Source organism: Cornus florida, unplaced genomic scaffold (assembly GCF_030987335.1).
Source record: "Cornus florida cultivar Cherokee Brave unplaced genomic scaffold, ASM3098733v1 CherokeeBrave_3.0.0_Hap2_Chr10, whole genome shotgun sequence".
Lineage (NCBI taxonomy): Eukaryota > Viridiplantae > Streptophyta > Magnoliopsida > Cornales > Cornaceae > Cornus > Cornus florida.
In genome coordinates, this window is record NW_026775580.1 from 93,564,697 (window position 1) to 93,585,721 (window position 21,025).

The 21,025-nt window shown below is 33.7% G+C and overlaps 2 protein-coding genes across 2 annotated transcripts; one reads left to right on the forward strand and one right to left on the reverse strand.

Annotated features, from left to right (window-relative positions):
- LOC132275929 (probable pre-mRNA-splicing factor ATP-dependent RNA helicase DEAH5) lies at positions 1-6,913 on the reverse strand. The gene is made up of 3 exons (XM_059777131.1): positions 3,100-6,913; positions 1,709-2,349; positions 1-425 (listed from the first exon to the last, which is right to left on the reverse strand). The coding sequence occupies exons 1-2, from the start codon at positions 6,378-6,380 to the stop codon at positions 1,956-1,958; spliced, it is 3,675 nt and encodes a 1,224-aa protein (XP_059633114.1). The 5' UTR covers positions 6,381-6,913; the 3' UTR covers positions 1-425; positions 1,709-1,955.
- A 7,002-nt stretch (positions 6,914-13,915) lies between these two features.
- On the forward strand, positions 13,916-17,925 carry LOC132278142 (putative transcription factor bHLH041). Its single transcript, XM_059779957.1, has 8 exons — positions 13,916-14,242; positions 14,405-14,500; positions 14,641-14,746; positions 14,885-14,899; positions 14,990-15,052; positions 15,145-15,900; positions 16,265-16,657; positions 17,447-17,925. The coding sequence occupies exons 1-8, from the start codon at positions 14,127-14,129 to the stop codon at positions 17,513-17,515; spliced, it is 1,614 nt and encodes a 537-aa protein (XP_059635940.1). The 5' UTR covers positions 13,916-14,126; the 3' UTR covers positions 17,516-17,925.
- Positions 17,926-21,025: the final 3,100 nt, after the last annotated feature.

Here is a 21,025-nt window from a genome sequence, read left to right on the forward strand (position 1 = left end):
TTAAAGTTTTATGTGAGCCATATAGCTCAAAGTAATACACACTTCATATTATCACTTGATGAAAAAGTTAAAACCAATTATATGCAGTGACTTCACCATCCCATCCTATCTAGAGTTCCAACAGTTCACAATAGCATAGCAAGCCAAAGCTATTAACCATATTAATAGTCACAACATCATTTTGCATAACATTTCTTGACTCCCATTAAAACCAAAAAAAATATGAGCAAAAAAAATGTCAGAACTATCTATGGCCTTGCTGTTCTCTAGATTCTGTCTCCCTCACACTATCTCCTATGTATTGGATCTTCTTTTATAGGACTCTGCCCTTTAATGTGCTCAAAAACCAATTCCAAATTTGCAGCTCACTTTTTTCTTAATGGACAGCTGCTGGGATATAGTTCCAGGATTTTATCATGATCATTCTACAAAAACAAGACACAAAAAGGTAAGTTGCAGTACAAAATAGGGGTGTGATAACAAGATTTATATTGATTTTTGCCAATACATGGGGGGCAAATCTGGACAGCCCAAACAAGCAAAATATTTTATTTTATGCAACTAAGCAAAGATGGATTTTGTCAACCTAAATACCAGCCCAAGCAAGCAAAATAATATCTTTTATAAAAAGTTTGACACTTGAATTCCAGTTTATTTATTGATATCACACAATAAGTCACCCTAAACCGACCTTGTCAGGTCTTTCCTACAATTTGTGGCCATGACTCCTTTAGTATAAATCCATTATAAAGATATTTTGTTTTCAAAACAACAGAAAGTCCAAATGAACACACTCCTGATTGATACATTATAAGAGCATTCTACCAGAATTTGCAATAACAAAACAAAACAAGTCACATTCCTCTCAACTAAGTCCGCACGTACAAAGTACCAAATCAATCAATACAATCATTAACTAAGATATATATTTTGAGACAGTGAATAAGCGCAAAACCAAAATCTACACAAAAACCTGAAATAGCACCATTGTCAAGAACAAAATTACCATGGAAAAGTCCATGGTCTGATTTTTTAAAAGGCCATCTATATATATATATATAACACCATTTTCTTGCATAATCAATCATTTACAGTCGCCTGGAGCTATCATCTAATAGTTGTTCTCATATAAACTAACTCAAATTCTAAATGAACTATATTCGTCTAAGCCTGTTAATTGTCAAGGAGAATTTTGCTACTTCATACATGTCATCCTAGCTTATATTTGGAAATTTTCCATGTATCCTAGCTTGTATTCGAAAATTTCCCATGTCATCCTGGCACTAGCAAGAGTTAGGCCGAATCAAGTCATTGCTATAATAATCTTTTCTGGTATAACTAATCAAGTTGTGCCATCAATGTATATATACATCTCTGTCTGAGTGTATATAAAACGATGCTACCACCCAAGCAAACAAACCAAATAAGAGATCAAACAAAAAAACATAATCATGAACATCTTATGTGACCATGAAGACAAAGCAAATAAACCAAAAAGAAATTAGCAGATATCAAATGAGGACCCAAAACCAAATTTGAAAAACAAAACAAAGAAAGCCAAATAAATCCATGAAATTGAAATACCCATGAGACAATCAAATCCACACCCAAATCCATCCAACCAACCAAATCCACCACAAATTCCACAAATTGATCCATCCAACCAAGAAAACCTGCGTAATGTTAGAGACAGAGATCGATGGATTACCTGAAAGAGTGTCTTTAAACCAGTCGATCGCGAGCCTTTTCCGGTCTATTGTTAGCCCGACACGAGTGAGAAATCCAGAGAACATGATGAGATCTAACAAAAAAATTAGGCTATACACCTAATTTTCCTGGAACTGTAGTTCAATTAATTGAAGCATTATATATATAGAGAAAGAGAGACCTGCTGCACATGGAGCAAAATCGAAGTGAATTCTGCACCAACCCACTGATAGCAAATGAAGCACAAATCAAGCACGTCTTTTACTCAAACGCCAAGAGTTAGGTTCATGATATCTGTCATAAAGTGGTTCAATACGTTCTTGACGCTTGCGCTTGCTCATTTTTGTAGGATCTGCCACTTTGAAAAATCTTGGTGCCAGTTCCACAAGCCACTTGGGGTCAATAACTGTGACCTCACGCATGTACTCCTTTGTAGTCATTACCAACTCATGGTAGATCACCCAATCTGGTTGTCTCTGAAAAAGAGCACTGCTTGGGTGAATATAAACTGGCTGGTTCTCAACTAAGGTTCGGTAACCCTCCTGTGGATCCTTTCTCGCCCCATGGAAAAAGAATCCTGCCGTTATCGCCTTCCTTATTTTTGTGAAATTCTTCCCAGCACTCACAACATCCAATTTGTACCTGAGCCGTTACAAAAATGAGTTAACTTAGAACCAAATATACAAGGCATTTAAATCTTAAATTTTAAGTATCAATTTTTTCCAGATTCTTCCTATCATAATTATGGACAAAAGCAACAGATGACTCATTTGCTTAAAAGCCTCAACTGCGGATTAAACATCTAGAAATATTTTATCTTTTTTGCAGGTAATCTAACATATTATCCAAAGAACGGATATCTACTACACAGGTTCACTGTTCACATCAATAAGAACTGAACAGGACGGTCACATAACACATCTGTGAAAAACTTTAAGGTGCCTAATGCAGCTACATTGAAAGAAAAATCAAACTTAAAGAACATTAGCTGGTAATTTGGCATCTAGCAAAGGCCTGTCTAATTAAAATGAAAGACATTCAGAAGGAAAGCATTATAAGACTAGATTTCTAGAAAAGCAGGTCCTCAAGAAAATTCACTACTAATATTTTGCCAAGGAAAACCTTGCAAAATTGATGGTGAGGCAGTGAAAAAGGCTAGCAATAGGCCTTGAAAACACAGCTTGCTCAAACCAATTCATACCCAAAATAAAATGACACAGCTTGCCCATGAAAGCAGTGAAACAAGAAAGAAGGCTATACGGCAATAACATAGATCTCATGCAGCTATGATATTATACAACAAATGTAAAAACAACAAAAAAGTGGCAAAAAGCCCACAACAAAGAAACAATAAAGAGACCAAAATAAAAGAAATAAACCAGAAGTACGTACTTGTCCATGACGGTAAGAAGCTGTTTTCGGACATCCTGTGCCCTCCTTAATGAACGAGACTGAACAAAGTTTTCAAAACACCAAGGCCCAGAAAAATTCTTTGCTTTCCAAGCCTCATAAACAGCAAGTAAAGTCAAATGGTCTCCTTCGGGCTGAAAAAACTTGGCTCTCTTTTGATCTGCTTGAGCTTGTTTTTCCCTTGGCCTGTAGAAGATATTTCCAGTTTGAATCATTGCAATTATGGTCAAGATCTCATCGCTGCATCCAAGGTCTACACTAGCAAGAAGCATCTTTGATAATGGTGGATCCAGGGGAAATTCTGCCATTTTCCTACCTAATTTAGTCAAAAGTCCCTCCTCATCTAGAGCTCCCAGACTGTATAGCTGTTCCATGGCAGAGATAAGAGCTTGAGGAGAAGGTGGATCCATAAAATCAAAAGACAGAAGATCATTTATTCCCATAGCTTTCATATTAAGAGTCGTAGATCCTAAATTTATCCTCTGGATTTCAGGAATTGAGGTAGGGGACATCTCATTGTGAAAGGCACTCTCTGTGTAAAGACGGTAACATTTTCCTGGCCCTGTACGCCCGGCACGCCCAGCTCGTTGCTTGGCAGATGCTTGTGAAATCGGAGTTATGACCAGTGAATCAAGCCCTTGTTTGGGATTATACACATTTTGCTTTGCAAAGCCCGGATCAATGACATAAAAAATCCCATCAATAGTCAAAGAAGCTTCGGCAATATTGGTTGCAACAACCACTTTCCTCTTTCCAGGAGGGGCAGGATCAAAAATCCTGGATTGCATTTCACTAGGAAGAGCACTGTAGACTGGTAAAATAATTAGTTCAGGAACATTTTTACCTATCCCTTTCATCCTCTCATAAAGACACTGGCAGGCGTGGTCAATCTCTTCCTGACCAGTCAAGAAAAGGAGGATATCACCCTCAGGTTCTGTCAAGTGGATCTGTAGAACAGTGATCAGAGCAGCATCTAGGTAGTCACTTTCCGGCTGCTTGGTGTAGAGTATTTCTACAGGAAAGGTCCTTCCAGGAATGGTGAAGATGTTACAGTTGAAGAAATACCCTGAGAATTTCTCTGCATCCAAAGTGGCAGATGTGACAATCAATCGAAGGTCGGGTCTCCGTTCCACAAGCAGCTTTAGTAATCCAAAAAGAACATCAGTGTGGATAGTCCTCTCATGAGCTTCATCAAGCATTATCACAGAGTATTGGGATAAATTCTCATCAATCAAAATCTCCCTTAAAAGCATACCATCAGTCATATACTTGATAACAGTCTCTGGACTAGTACAATCCTCGAAACGAATGGCATACCCAACTTCCTCCCCTAAACGACAGCCGAACTCCTCAGCAACCCTCTTGGCCACGGACATTGCAGCCACCCTACGGGGCTGAGTACATCCAATTTTGCCCCTGGTAGTGTACCCTGCTTCAGCTAGATATTGCGTCACCTGAGTTGTCTTCCCAGATCCTGTCTCACCAATTACTACCAGAACCTGATTATCATGCACAGCCTGAATCAATTCTTTCTTTAGTTTATAAATTGGTAAGCTCTGCCTCTGTTCTTGGATGGAAAGCTTTGATCTCTGCCCAAATGTTAGGGCTTTTCCAAAAGCATCCTTTTTCCATTCAGGCATGTCATAGGCAGATAAGCCTACACCCCTGAGCTCCTGTGCAAGATGCCTCTCACCTGTCTCAGGCATTGGGTCTTCCCATGGTCGATTGAGATCTTTAGGGATAGAATCAAGCATTGTTCTCTGCTGCTGTTCGCGTACTTCTCTTCGTTCCTTTATAAGAGCAGACTGCAGGGCTGCTGCGCGGCTCAAGGACCCTTCCGGATTCTTGAAGATCTTAACAGGTGACATGTCTATAGAGTATCGACTTTGCCCCTGCAAGAAGGCTGGCTCGTCTTCATTTAACTCAATCTCAAGCTCCTCCTCAGCACCCTCTTCTTGATAGAGCATTCCGTCTCCTTCATCATCATACATGGGATAATCCCTAGGATCCAAGACACCTGAAGCAATCAGCTGTTTAGCTTCCCATATCTCAGGTGAACTCATTCTCTTCAATGGCCGACGTGACGGAACAGTACTGTCATCTTCAGTGATCCTGATCCCTGAAAGACCCGTCCGAGTTGTTGGCCCCTCAGTATTCGATCCTGAAGGGTTAATCCGAAAGGTGTCCTCCCCCGAGCTCTTCTTCAACGGAAGTAAATCTTTACCACTGTTCTGATCAACATCCCTCATTGAAAGACTCAACTTCTGGCCCGACACTGAAATCACTTTAACAAAAACCTCTTGATCCCGTTTCACAATGTCCTTTGCATTAGCAACCCTCCTAGTTGCAATCTGCGAAACATGGACTAAACCCTCTTTACCCCTAAAATCACTAAGCTGAACAAAGCAGCCCGTGTCCATAACTCTTGACACCCTGCCCTTATACACCTGATACAATTCAGGTTCAGTTGAATGATTCCTACCATTCTGCCGGTCCCTCCTACCATCATCCTCCCTGTTATCCCCATCTTCTTCATAACCACCCCTCCTATGCTTGTCTTCTCTATCTCTATACCTTCCCCTGCTCTTATAATCACCTCTCCTACCATCATCCTCCCTGTTATCCCCATCTTCTTCATAACCATCCCTCGTATGCTTGTCTTCTCTATCTCTATACCTTCCCCTGCTCTTATAATCACCTCTATCGTCTTCATCCCTATCTCTATGCCTTTCCTCCCAATCTCTACGCCTTTCGCCTCTATCACCTCTCTCATCCTTGTCTCTCTCCCTATGCCTCTCTCTCCTTTCTCTGTCTCTGTTTCTATCCCAGTCGTCCCTGCGTTTTTTACCCTCTTGTTCTTCTACTCTTCGCCTTCGATCCTTTGTTTCCAGCTCAATTTCTCTTTCCAGATCCTTCACTCTCTCTCTACCATCCGAAATTCCCAAACCCGGAAAGTCAGATTTCTTACCTTCAGAACCATCATCCTTCTTCGACTCCTTATCGGACTTGGGTTTGGGAGGCAAAATTGCATGAATTATTGTTAACAGGGTTCGAACAAAGTAATCGGGCATTTCAGCACCATTTTCCTTCAATTTGGCGTCGAATTCATCGACTGTCTCGCAGGTTCGGCCCATGTCGGTGATGAATTCGGCCAATACCTTGTCCCCAAACCCTAAGTGGGATTCTAACTCGGTGCAAACCTTGGACACCAGTGAGAGGTACTCCAGTTTCTTCAAACCATCGTCTTGGGTGACGGAAGCCATGGTTGCACACAAAACTGTATATATCGATGATATGTGAAAATTTATATAGGGGTTGAATCGTACCTGAAAACGAGCACAGATGGAGAGCCGAGAACGAGATTGAAGCCCTAACACCGGTCCTGAAATTGAAACCCTAACCGGCCCTGAAATTGGGGTCTCCAAGCCCTGTCTGTATTTGGTTTCAGAGTAACACAGGAACACAATGTGGACTGAAGTGGATGGGTAAGCCAAAAAAAGTCTGAAAAGTATGGAGAAAGAGTGGACAATGGGCAACCTTCAAGGCAACAGATTAAGATGGTAGAAACATGAGCTTGTAGATATTCAGTAGAAAAGAGCCGGACCTCCACTATGCTGAATTACAGGGAGAAGGATTCGGGACCCCTGCGGCACAAAGCAAACCAGCTCGAATACAAGTGTCATGAATTCCCCCGATGCTTTGCCGCAAGGCGTCATCGTATAGACGGAGGAGGGTCCAATTCAAATCATGCGCCCATACCTACAAGGCTTCCCCAAACAAACACGTATTCAATGAATTTTTTTGTAGGTTTTTGGTTGGTACGGTGAGATGTATGTAATATGGAGTAAAGATTGCTGCATCAATAAAAATTAGATGGGCTGAGCATACGCTTGGGTTGGATTTGGTGTAAACTGAGATTTGGGCTTTACTTGGATCAAAATAACATTGGCCCAGCTCAAATGAAAAAACAAAACTACATGTGTCCGTATGGACCGTGTCGCGCTAGCGACTGAAGCCTTTATTAACGTTAGTCCATCTTTTTAGTATCAAAACTATGAATGAATAATTGTAACATCTATATCAATATCAATATCTATATCTATATTTATATCTATATCTATACATTATTAAAAATATAAAGAGTTTCTGTATTTCAGTATTTTAGTATTTTTTATTAATATAAAAAAATATTTTTTAATTGATATAAAATGAATTAAAATAAAAGAATTTCTATAAATAAAATGAGTTTCTGTAAACAAAAAAATTTAAAATAAATCTATTACTATTATTAAATGTGCAAAGAGTTTCAATAATTCAATGTTTCAATATTTTCGTATTTATTTATTAATATAAAAAAAATATTTATTAATTGATGTAAAAAGAGTTTTAGAAAATTACCTAATTTTTTTTTTTTTTTTTGAAATTTACCTAAAAATTTTAATTGATCTAAGAAGAGATTTTATAAAAATAGTTTGTATAAAACTCTAAAAATTACCTAATAAAAGTTAAATTACCTATCTATCTATTTGTTTCTAAAAAATTTTATACTATTATTAAAAGAGTTTAAAAAAAAAAAAAAATTGCCCAAAATTTTTTTAAAAAGTACTTAAAAATTTATTTAAAGAGTTTAATTCAAAAAATATACTATTATTAAAAAAGTTTCTATAAAACTGTAGCACAAAATATAAAAATATATATATATTTATTAATTGATATAAAAAGAGTTTCTATAAAACTCTAAAACTTATCTAATAAAATTCAAATTACATATTTATCTATTTGTTTCTAAAAAAATCTATACTATTATTAAAAGAGTTCCTATAAAGCTGTAACACAAAATATAAAAAAAATATTTATTAATCGATATAAAAAAAGTTTTTATAGAAAGAGCTTCTATAAAACTCTAAAAATTACCTAATAAAATTCAAATTACCTATTTATTGTGTGTGAATAGTTGTTAATATGTAAAAAAGAAAAAATACTTGTTAATAAAAATAAAAGTTTTTGTAAGCATAACAATGAAAGGAGACCACCAAGGGGCTTAGTAATATTTTCTCAATCTTTTAAGTGAGAGATGAAAGTTTAAATCTTCATAAGAACAAATGTGTGTATGAGTTTTTTATTAAGAAAATAAATATTTTCGAATGTGGACTAGGCATTTAGAAAGAAGGGGCTAAACGAAATCATAAATTAAGTTTTTTTTATTAGTATTATATATATTTTTTTATGAGTAACGCCTTAGTAACACATTTGTCTAAATGAAAATTTGAACCATTATTATTATTATTTTCTCCCATTAAGGCCAAATTTGGAGCCTAAATTTGCCCCAACCTTACCCTATTATTGTTTTTATTTTTAAGCAAACTCTGTTTAGCTACATTAGTTAGCTAGCGTTACTTTACTTATACCCAATAATCTTAATTTATTTTCTTTCCAAAAAAATTTGCCAAACATCATGAAACATGGTTTAATCCAAGGGATTTTCACGAGTCAATAATTAATAAGTATGTAGATTGATAGTCTTGCATAAGGGACAATGATGATTTAGCATTTCACGATCACGGACCATAAGATCAGTGGACTCTTTTTGTTGTTGTTGTGCAATAAGAGATGTTTCACGATCACGGATCATTATGAGTGGACACTTTTTGTTGGCGTGCAATAAGAAATTGTCAAAGTCATATTTGCCCAGTTGGGTCAAAATGACCCGTAACCATTGCTTCATGGATTACAGTAGCAAATGGGTCCATTAAAATTGCCATTGGGTTCGAGATATTGGACCGGAGGACCTGTAAGTATACATAAGAGACGAAACTTCAATTCCAGTCTAGTCCCATTTTTTACGAATTTTAACAATAATTTTTAGAATTATCTACAATTAGAGTTAAGTTCAGATTAAAAAATCTCAACCTAATTTAATTAGGACTAGACTTAAGGCCGGACAAATTCAAACTTTATTTTGTATATATATTTTTTATTTTCTAAGGCTTTGTTTTCAATTTTTTAAAATAAATTTAGTTAAATTTTTTAGAAAATTTATACTGGAGAGTAATCTAATATAAAATTCATTCGAAAAAAAAAAATATTTAATTGAGTTGGACTTAGATTAGAGAACTTGAGTTTATAACTTGAGTTGGACATTGATTAAACCCTCAATTCGCCAGAGTTACCCCGTTACTCAAAGGTATTATTGATTCTATTGAGATATTAGTTGTTCCTTTACACCAACAAAATATATATATATACACATACACATTAGGAAAAGGTACGTGAACGCACATGGTGAATATTTTGTAATTTATCAAATTTTTTATTTTATATATTTTTTAATTGTTTATAATTTTCGTTGTATGATATTGTCATATATTAAATGAATTCATATCAACAATGTTTAGAAAGTAATAATGGTCACTTGAAAAAAAAACAAAATAAGGTTTTTCATTGATTGATCAATCATCTGAGTATGATATATTTAGAATGATTTGCCCTAAAATTGTATGCGTGTGTGGTCTGTACGTGTGTGACTATATATATTTTTGTATATAATATATATATATATATATATATATATATATATATATATTAAAAAACTAGTGAGAAACTAAATTCACTTTCTGCCACGGTGCCTGCACCGTAGTAGAATAAATTACTACCACGGTTTTGTATTAACCGTGGTAGAAAGAGTGGTAGAAAAGAATTTGAGTGAAAAAATTTCACTTTCTACCACGGTTAATGGAAAACCGTAGTGAAATAAATGTACTTTTTGCCACAGCTGTTTTATAACCGTGGTAAAAAATATAATTACTATCACGATTTTTCATTAACCGTGGTAGAAAGGATCTTCTACCACCGTTTTAAAATAACCGTGGTAAAATATATATTTTCTACCACGGTTATTTTAAAACCGTGGTAAAAAGTGCATGGTAAAAAACTATTAGTAAATATATCTTTGTCTAATGTGATATAGTTTTATTGAAAATAAAATAGGTAATTTGTGGTAGAATTATTCTTGTCTAATTAAATTTTATTTTATTTTATTTTATAGAAACTCTTTTAATAATAGTATAGATTTATTAGGTAATTTGTAATTTAAATTTTATTAGGTAATTTGACTTTTATTAAGTAATTTTTAGAGTTTTATATCAATTAATAAATATTTTTTTATATTAAAAAATAAATACTGAAATACTGAAACACTTTACAAATTTAATAATAGTATAGATATAGATATATATGATGCGAGAGGGAATGATTGTTAGGAAGAAGGGAAAAAGGACTGAGTTGGGCATTTTTTTTTTCCCTAGTTGGTACTCACACACACATCTCTTCTGAGACTTGAATCCCTGACCTCTCATTGAAAAGTAAGAGGCTGATACCGCTAGGCCACTGGTCCGTTGATAGTTGGGCCCAATGTTGTTAGACCCAGGCTTGAACCCATAGGATTTTAAATAGAAAATAAGTGGGCCATATTTCGACACACAACACTCACGCATCTACTTTGTTCATTTGGAGATTCGAACTCTTACCATTTACTTTGCAAGGCAGATGAGATATCACTGATTACACAAGTCCCTTAGTACATATACCATACACATACCAAACATATACGTAAATGTAATTTGATTCACAATTAGTAGTGGAACACTTAAAATGAAAGATTGTAATTCCTATCATTTTTAAACAATTGGTACAAAGTAAGGTTTAATCAAACTTGCCCTACGCCCCAATTCCGTCACGTTGCCATCCCTACTTTTTATCGTTATTTCCCCTCTGTACATATTTTATGTACACACATTTATCTTGGGGCAGCACGACCCAAGTGGATCTTCAGTTGGTCGGGGTTTTCAATATATGGTCCGTATATGGAATGAAGTAATGAACACACTAATTTCATACATATACTTGCATCTTCGAGATGTTGTGTTGTAATCCTTGCAGTGGTAGTGTACATTTATCAACATGTTACATTTAATTACTTTTCAACACGCTAAGAACACCAATAATAGGAAAATGATTTTAAGACTAAGGAGTTAGGTACTCTATTTGTCTCATATTAGATGTCTCCATTAGGGAGTAAAACTTTTTAAGAAGGACATGTAATTATTGCATTGTCCCCTTTAAAAGTTACAAAGCTATCCTTTCAAGTATATATATATATATATATATATAAAATCAAGTTTAAAATTTTAAAAAATTTTAAGGATATTTTATGGAAAGATGTGAAATATGTTGTTTAAACTTAATAAGTGAAAAAGTATTTTGGGACAACCCAAAAAAATAAGATGGACAACTAAACTGAGATGGAGGGAGTATAATTTTTTAAATTTTAATTGGTCAATAAATGCCAAATATTAAAAAATGGAACAATTTATTTCTTTATCTCTTGCATTATGACCAGTATTGGTTCATGAATTCTACTTAATTATTCAACCAAAATATTACTACTCTTAGTAATATTATGGACAATACTTAGTTTCTTCGTACTCACTTCCTAGACTAATAATAAATTAATATATTTTATTTTCATTACCAAATTATAAATGGTGACTTACCATCTCTGATTTAATAAGTAGGTAGGTATCTACCTCATCATATTAGATTTGATAATGAAAAATAATTCATTTATTTATTATTAATCCAGATAAATATAATGTAAATTTTTATTAATGAGAACTAAGTATCGTTTTAATATTATTATGAATAATGCTGCAAAGTCCGACAACCCCAATACCAGTCATCAATGTGGGAGGAGATTCGGTCTGCACCCCCTCCCACACTCAGAATGGATGTCGGGATTATCGGGCTCGAGAGTATTTTCCACAACTAGACTCAATTCCCCTTCCGCGCTCACAGTCAGTCTCGGTGTGGTCGGGCAAAATACAACTCTTTACTTTTGTTATGTATTGAAAAAAAGTTGGTTGTCAGTGTCAAGCACTACAGTTATACAAAGATACAATATATATATACTATATATAGAAAGAGACTAAGAGAGGGGCAGTACTGTAATTGTATTAGTACAATTAATATCCCTTGCATGCCGTAAAATGGCGTCCATTAATTGGTGGACCCAACCTGCAATTCAAATCTCCACGCAATTAACCAATGAAACTTAAACGAGGTTAGTCCGATTATGTTAGAGTGCTAGGCTCCAAATTCAATTTAATTATAATCGTGTTAGACTTTGACTACCTACTTTTTAATGCTATATAATTTCTAATAATAATGTAGGTTTAGATAGATTAATCATGTTTTTTTGGGTAAAGATTTAAATTCCAATCCAAAATCCAATCATTCCAAGTAAAAAAAAGTAAAAAAATTCAATCCTTCCAAGTAACAAAAAGAGTTATTTGAATATTTTCAGAAATCATATTCGACCTAGGTTGTCTGGCATTGACATACGCAAATTTGTACAGGTGATGTCAATATTTTAAAAGAGTTGCTTATTGTAATTTTTATGTTAATTTGCCAATTTTCATATAGATAACAATCAAAAATTAAATTACTAGACATATAAGAGAATTAACTAACATTCAACTAGATCCAAACTCATCAATCAATCCAATTCACATAAAAAATTAATGACTTATCTCAATATATATATATGCAAATTAAATATCTAGAAGAAGGTAAAATAAAGATAGGTATTCAACTCTTCTTGATATTAAATAAAACAACGTTCACACTTGCAATAAAATTCAAGGTCAGTTACAAGTACCTCACCTAATAGTGGAAAACGAAAGTACTTACAAAAAAAACTCTATAGGACCTCTCACCTGGCCTACATATTTGATTGCCACTTTTAGCAATTGTCCTCTACTTGATAAGAGAAAGTGTCATAAGATCAAGTGGCAATCAAATGCATAATTTATTATGCATTTGTTAAGAATTGTCTTGTGCATAATTGTCTTCTATTGGTTTTTTTTTTTTTGAGACAAATCTTTAGATTAGTTGTAAACATATAGAAGTTTCCAAAGTAATTTATTTATTTTATTATTAATCAAGAATTTCTTATGTATGTAAGAATGTCCTCTTATAAATTGCAAATACTAATTTGTTAAGAATTAATCGAATTGAAATTATATATTGTTAGTTGGAATTCAAACATCTGTGAAATTCGAAACACTGCACCGTGTATGCACTGTATATTCATTGAGTATTGATTAACAGTGATTACAATATCGGGTACTCCATCATATCTGGCCCGATTAGGAAAAAAATACAAAATAAAAATTGAATTAAACGAGGGAGGGAGGTAAGCGAGGGAGGTAAGGGGGCACATTAAGAAATTTAGAGAGACATACAATATTCGAGAAAAGAAAACAAAGAGTGATAATTATGAAAAAAAAAAAAAAAAAAAAAGTGAAGATTGCGAGGAAGGACCATATATGTTACTTGGCCTTCCCCTCTTGACTCTTTTCAAACCCTCGCTAGGGTGGACTTTGACCATTACTTTTCAGACCACATCGATTCATCCAGCTTGCTTAGCTCAGCCTCCCTCTATCTTCCCTTTCCCTTTCCCTTTCCCTTGCTAAAGACTGACTACTTTTCAAGCTTCAATTCTTTATAAGTAAATAATAATAATAATTTTTCTCTCTCTCTCTCTCTACTAATTTTCACGTTCACACTGTCCCAAACATCTCTCTGTGGGCTCCTAATATTTTTCTCTCACAATTGCAGTGGGACCTGTCATTCTCTTATACTTTTCAAATCTCTCTTCTCTCTCTCTCTCTCACACACACACACACTATATGCAACTTTTCAAATCTCACCTTCTACACCAACTCATGAATTATGGACCTCGTCTTCCCCAATTTTAAACTGACTAGTTTCAGGACCATCTATCTCTCTCTAGCTCTCTCTCTCTAGTTCTTGATATAATACTACTGCACAAGTGTGAAATCATAAATTTGTTGAAGATGAGAGGGTATAAAAGGAGGATAGAGATGGATCCAAAGAGGGCACTCATGCAGCAAGCATAAGGAGGCCAAGCCTCTCGAAGCCCTAAGCTTATGGACTCCATCTTCCTACTTGATGAAGGAGGCCGCGCCAGTTTTCTCCACCACATAATGCAATCTTTTGGCTGCACCTATATTTGCATGCGATCATACTTGCCCCAACCATCTAAGTATATCATACTCTCTCTCTCTACATCTGCATCTATTTTTATATGTATATATGCATGTAGATATATACCACAGAAAACAGTACTTATACCTAGCTAGATAGATGCATATATATTTAATTATGCAAAAGATTTAATATTTTCATTTCGAATTGATCTCTGCAGCGTTTTGTTCTTAATGGGTGGATTCTATCATGAAGGAAACAACCAACCAAATTCCTTCGACGAATACAAGCACACCATTATCCCCGTTGAAAATGAGTAATATGCTTCACATTTTACAAGACATATGTGTTAGAAATGTACATCAAATTTAGCAAAACCCTAATATATGATCATTATTATTATTATTATTATTTTCCCGGTAATTATATGATCATTAAATTTTTTTTTTTTCGCAGCCGTGTTCCGGGATTAGCTTTTAAAAATAGTTTTCCCTACTTGGAGCTGAAGGACTCAGACCTTCAAAGGTTAGCATCTGTAGATGCACAATTGCGATTCTATCAGGTAATTAATGATGGATTGTCATATACTAAGTAATAGAGACAAAGAGTCACTACAAGCATTTAGTTAATGTTAATTTCTGTAAAGGGTACGTAGTAAAGCTAAGTAGCTAACTATAATTCTTTTGTGTGTGTGTAACAGGAAGCCAAAATTAAGGTTGGTTGAAGAACAATGTTTTGTACTTTGATAAATGTAAGCATGAGAATTAAATGAAGCGATCTAGCTATTTCTGAATTTTGATTACAGACTGCAATATTTATGGGGTGCAAGCTTGGAGAAATCGAGCTAGGCTTCTCTAATGAACCTCAGGTAAGATCTTATTTAGTCTTAATTATATAATCTAGCTAGTTAGAGGTATATATATGTATATAGTATCGAAATTATTCATGAAATTCAATTAGGGTTTTCAGCCTAACTTGAAGATGGAGATCATGAACTGGTTTCCGGAAGATTTCTTACAACAAACACCGGCTGCAGAGCTTCCCGCCTTCCCAGTTGATCAGAACAGGCCTTCATCATCTTCATCGTCGTTGAGATCGCTATCCTTTGAAAGCCCCGAGTGCTCACCTCTACTATTCAACATTCCAAGCACTTCCTACACTAATCCAGAAGTAATCCCATTAGAAGGTCCTCCTTTTGTTCAACCATTGAGACCATCATCAACCACAAGTGCTATGCTACTACAACCATTGATACCATCATCATCAGCCACACCTATTCCATTCCAACAAGCCATTCTAACCTTGAGCCAAATCCGAAACATTCAATTCCCAACAATAGAGAGCGAAAATGCAGCAATGACACAAGCCATTCTCACAGTTTTATCTTCTCCTTCTTCTTCTTCTTCATCACATCAACCCCCACAACAAAACTTACCTCCCAATTACCAAATAAGCCAAAAGGCCAGCGCATTCAAGCATTATAGATCGGCTTTAGCCCCCTCGACCCAATTATCAGCCAGAGTTCGAAGAAAAAATCTGCATAAACGAGCCATCTCCTTCTTTAGAAGCTTAAATTCAATGCGACCCCAAGAAAATGTGAGGGCAAGTAACCCTACGAGCACTCAGTTGCATCATATGATGTCTGAGCGAAGGAGGCGTGAAAAACTTAATGAAAGCTTCCAAACATTGAGATCACTACTTCCTCCAGGATCCAAGGTACATAACGATAACACACACATATATATCTTTTCTTTTGGAAAAAACTTAATTATATATATACGTACTGTCCTAAAGACACAACAGTCCGTGAATGGTTGTGGTTTTCATGCAATTTTAGATGTGTGTTATAGCTTTCTTTTGATAAAAGAAACTTAATTACTGTCCTAAGACATAACATTCCATCCATGGTTGTGGGAGGTTTTCATGCAATTAGATGTGTGTGTATAATAGTATATCACAAGGGAATACAATACATTTAACATTTTCTTATATATTAATTACTATTACTATAATATATATGTATATATACTAGCTAATAAATCCTAATTTCACTTCAATTTTTTTTGGATATATTGTATAGAAAGACAAGGCCTCAGTGCTTACAAGCACAACGGAGTATATGAGCTCTTTGAAAGCTCAAGTTGCAGAGCTTACTCAACGAAACCAGTTGTTGGAGGCGCAACTTTTGGCTCCAAGAGATGCTAATTACAATAGAGGAGTAGTGATCAGGGGCTCATCATCCAACCAAAGACTCGAGGTTCGGATAACCAATGTAGCTGAATCAACATCAGAAGCAAGAATGGTAGACTTGCAAGTGATTGTAAGAGGAGAATGTAGTTTGTTGGATCTGGCAGTTCGCATACTCGAGTTCTTGAAACAGGTTAACAATGTAAGCTTAATGTCTGTAGAAGCCGAAGCACAGATAGTAGAATCAAATCCTGTCAATCAGGCAACGTTCAGATTGAGAATTGAGGTATGGTTTTTGTTATCAGTAGTATTATATACCTAAACAACCCATCTTTCACACAATTGAATAGCATGGTGGATGGTGTTTCTAGGCTAAAATGAAGTTTAGCATAGATGAAAGTTCTTTTGTTAGGAAAGATATATATGTACCAAAAATCTGATATATATTACAAAAAATGAGTGGCAATTTATATATATATATATATATATATATATATATTAATGGACAAAGAGGCTAGTATGATTGTAATTGTGATCAAGATCGACAACCCACATTTTGATTTCAGCTAGCATCCACTTCTTATAGCCATCCTCAAAATGTAGACATATTTATAGATTCATATGCATGTAGTCACAATACACACAACCATGCATGATGCATCGTATTTAATAGAAGTAGTTCTTTAAGGGGAGAATTTTTATTTATTTATTTATTTTTAAATTAGAATTTAGGGTTATCGGTTATCACGAAAGATGATTATATTCTGTATCTGTCATACAGGATATTCTGTGCGTATATAGAAGGTAGAGATAATTTCATATAAATTATGAATGATCTCAACCTTTCTTATGCACAGACCGTTCCACATATGTTAATCCACGTTGCAAATAGCACATCATCAATCAATATGTACACCTTGCTAGTTTTAGTATATTTCACTTTCAATTGATGTGTTTAGTCTAGTACATGCATGTGTCACTAATTAGGAAATAAGAAGGAAAGAGGGCATAAAGTGAGGAAAGGCATTGATTGATTCTGATTCTAATTATAAATTTGATCACTTCTTTCTTGTAGAATGGTGAATGGGACGAGTCTGCCTTCCAAGAAGCAGTGAGACGAGTTGTTGGTGACTTGGCACAGTGACTAATACCCCAATCCCGCCATCAGCCATTACGTGTCAATGTGTCATACACATAGTTGAGAGAAATTACAATCTGCGGCGGCACCCCACTGTAGTTCATGGTGGTTTTCCCAATTTTGTTATACATCATACAACATGTTGTGTTCGTTTGCCCAATTTTGATAGCATGTATATGCAAAAGCAATATTGTATACTTAGATACACATAAATAATGTTACCAAAAAAAAAAAATGGTAGGTATTTTTGTGTGTGATCGGTTCCATTCAACAAAACTCTTCTCAGTATTAATTTAGGAGCCGCTCAATTTAATTTGGAGTCTTAGGCAAAAAATAAAAAATAGTTTTTTTTTTTTTTTCCTGAATAAAAAAAAAAATAACTTTTTCAACAATATTAATAAAATTAGTCACAACTCAAAAACAAAATATACAAATATAAATACACACAAATTTATAATAAAATTAGTCACAACTCAAAACAAAATATACAAATATATATACACACAAATTTATAATAACAAAAGTTAATAAACTTAAAAAATAATTAAAAGAAAAGAACTATTGAACCTAATTTAAAAAATACAAATTTAATACTTCTACAAATTTTTTAATAAAATAAAAATGCATTTATAACAACTGTAAACTTGTAATGAGAGTAGGAGGAGAAGACTTATTGAAAAGAAGAAGATAAAACATTAAAAAAAAAAGAGAGAGAGAGAATATGGAAAGTTTTCGCCATTTTTCCAAACAATAACATTAAATAGATATTTAATATTTACTGTTGATGTAACTTATCCAAAATTGTTTTTATTGCTGACGTAAAAAAACGTAAATGAATGAGAGAGAGAGAGAAAGATTTTTGGACCTAATATTAAATTTTTATATTGGTTAGGATTTATTATAAAACGTGAATGAGAGTGAAAAAGGGAGAGAAAAAAAGTCATGATGTAATTCTTTGGGGCAAATATTAAATATAGGTATGAATTAGAATTTAACGAACCATAAAAGAGAAAAAAAGAAGTTATTTTAGGATATAAATATTTGAAGTCTAATATAAAATCGAAACGAGTGAGAAGAGGCTTAAGGCTCGAGCCGGTCCTAAGTATTATATAAAAATTAAGAGTTGAAGATTCTTTAATCGAAAATATAAGAAAGTGAGAATTATAACTCAACCAATAAAAAATCAAATATTTTTGTTCGTAATAAAAATCGAACTTCTATGCTCTTCGTTGTGATTAAACACCATCATCCGTAATAGTATGCCATTGCATAATTAAGTACTTTATATTGTGTATGAAATATTCAATGTGTTGCCCTTATTGACTGAGATGTTGACAGACAACGATTGATATATCACATGCAGAAGAATTCAAAGAGGTCCAACGTCAGGAAAAAAAAAACCAACTTTTCAAGGTTTATACTCACCAAATCAACGTAGTTTTCATAATTTAATGTACTATGTATTGTCTACACATTTCTCCATATTATCTACTTTTTTTTTTAGGGAAAATTACATATAAATGGAGTCAAAGTTCCATATTTACTTAGAGGCTGAGTCAAAGTTCCATATTTCTCTAAAATGGATTGCTGAGGTGGCACATGGTTTTTTACTGTTTAGAAATTGTGGTGCCTAAAATACCCTTCCACGAAGGTACTACTTTTTCTTCGAAGGTACTACTTTTTTGAACTGAAGGTACTACTTTTTGGCGTCCAGGTACCATGTTTTTTAAACACCCGCGAAGGTACTACTTTTTTTCCGAAGGTACTACTTTTTTGAACTGAAGGTACTACTTTTTTGCACTGAAGGTACTACTTTTTTGTTAGGGAAGGGCATTTTAGGCACCATAATTTTCTAAACAGTAAAAAACCATGTGCCACCTCAGCAATCCATTTTAGAGAAATATGAAACTTTGACTCAGTCTCTAAGTAAATATGGAACTTTGACTCCATGTATATGTAATTTTCCCTTTTTTTTAAGCTAAGTACTGTCTTGGTTTTAAATTAGTAGTTTATTTTTCTCTTTTTATATATTCCAAATTAATTATTCTCTTTAAAAAGTCAAAGTATCTTTTCATTATATTTTCATCATTATCCTTTATCTTTTTAAAAAATTTTAATTTTTGTAACTATATATATTTAAATAAAAAAAAGATAATTTGATAATTAAAAAAAAGGACAATGTATTAATTGCATATCCTCATAAAAACTATAATTTCTAAATATGGATTTTTATTTAGGGACGCAGAGCGTAATGTTTCTTTTAATTTTTTTAACAATTTGAATGAATACTAATTCTTGAATTCCCCATGGAAACCAAAGTGTATGGAGACGACGGTTTTGACTAATATAGACTCAATCTGGCGATTTAAAAAAATAATAATAATAAAATAAAATAAAATAAAACATGAATATTTAATTACCTAAGTAAAATGTGAGATAAAGGGGCATAGTATCTTGGCCTAGTGTGTCCAAAATAACTGATGCTAACTATTTTTATCTTAATTTAGTTCATATTTTGTCTTTAAACTACAATCCATACAAGGAGCTTTCATATATATATATGTATAATATTCAGAGCAGTTAAGTTTATTTGTTTAAGTGAAAAATCATGATCCCTTTATTTATTTTTGGTTGAAGCAAAATGCATTTAGTATACCCTACATCCATATAACTACAACTAATAGAGAAAAGCAAATATATATGTATGTATGTGTGTGTGTGTGTGTGTATATATATATATATATATATATATATATATATATATATATATGTACATCCTAATTGTATTCAAGTTGTCTATTGAATTTTTAAGACCTCGTAGTGGGTGGTTCAGCTATAACGATCATGATTGTTTGGTCCGCTCCGCTCGTCCCTGTCCATTTATTCTCAATTGCTTTGCAACCGCAATCCAAAAAAAAATAATAATGCGTTAGAGCCGAATTTATTAATATAAAAGAAAAATATATATATTGCATGATTTATATAACAGTCATTTAAATCTGTTTAGCAGATAGTTAAAAAATAGTTTTGGCAACATTCATTGTAATTATTTGGGTTAATAAGTGTTGTGACAAAATTTTGTGCCAGGATAAAAAATAAAAAATAAAAATAAAAAGTGTTCTAAAAAAATCAATACGGTGAATAGTCAATGGAAATAAATTTCAATAACACAAAAAACAGAGTATTTTCGGCAGTAAACAACATAATAATAATAATAATAATAAACAAAATAAAAATAAAAATCTTAGGTGCAATGGTGACCGCATTTTAGTACATTAGTTTTCCTCTAACCATATTGTCCCATTTGAGAGTCTGATCACATTGGTAGCAGCAATTTTATTTGAACGCGTGACTGACCATTGAAAATGGAACCTAATGTTTCAATTAATTGGGGGTGAGAAAAGACATCTCCAATAATTTTTCTCACTCAACAATAGCTGGAGGCATCATTCAACGGTTACATTCAACGGTTACATAATACGTGTCATTTTATATTGTACATTTAACAGTTACATA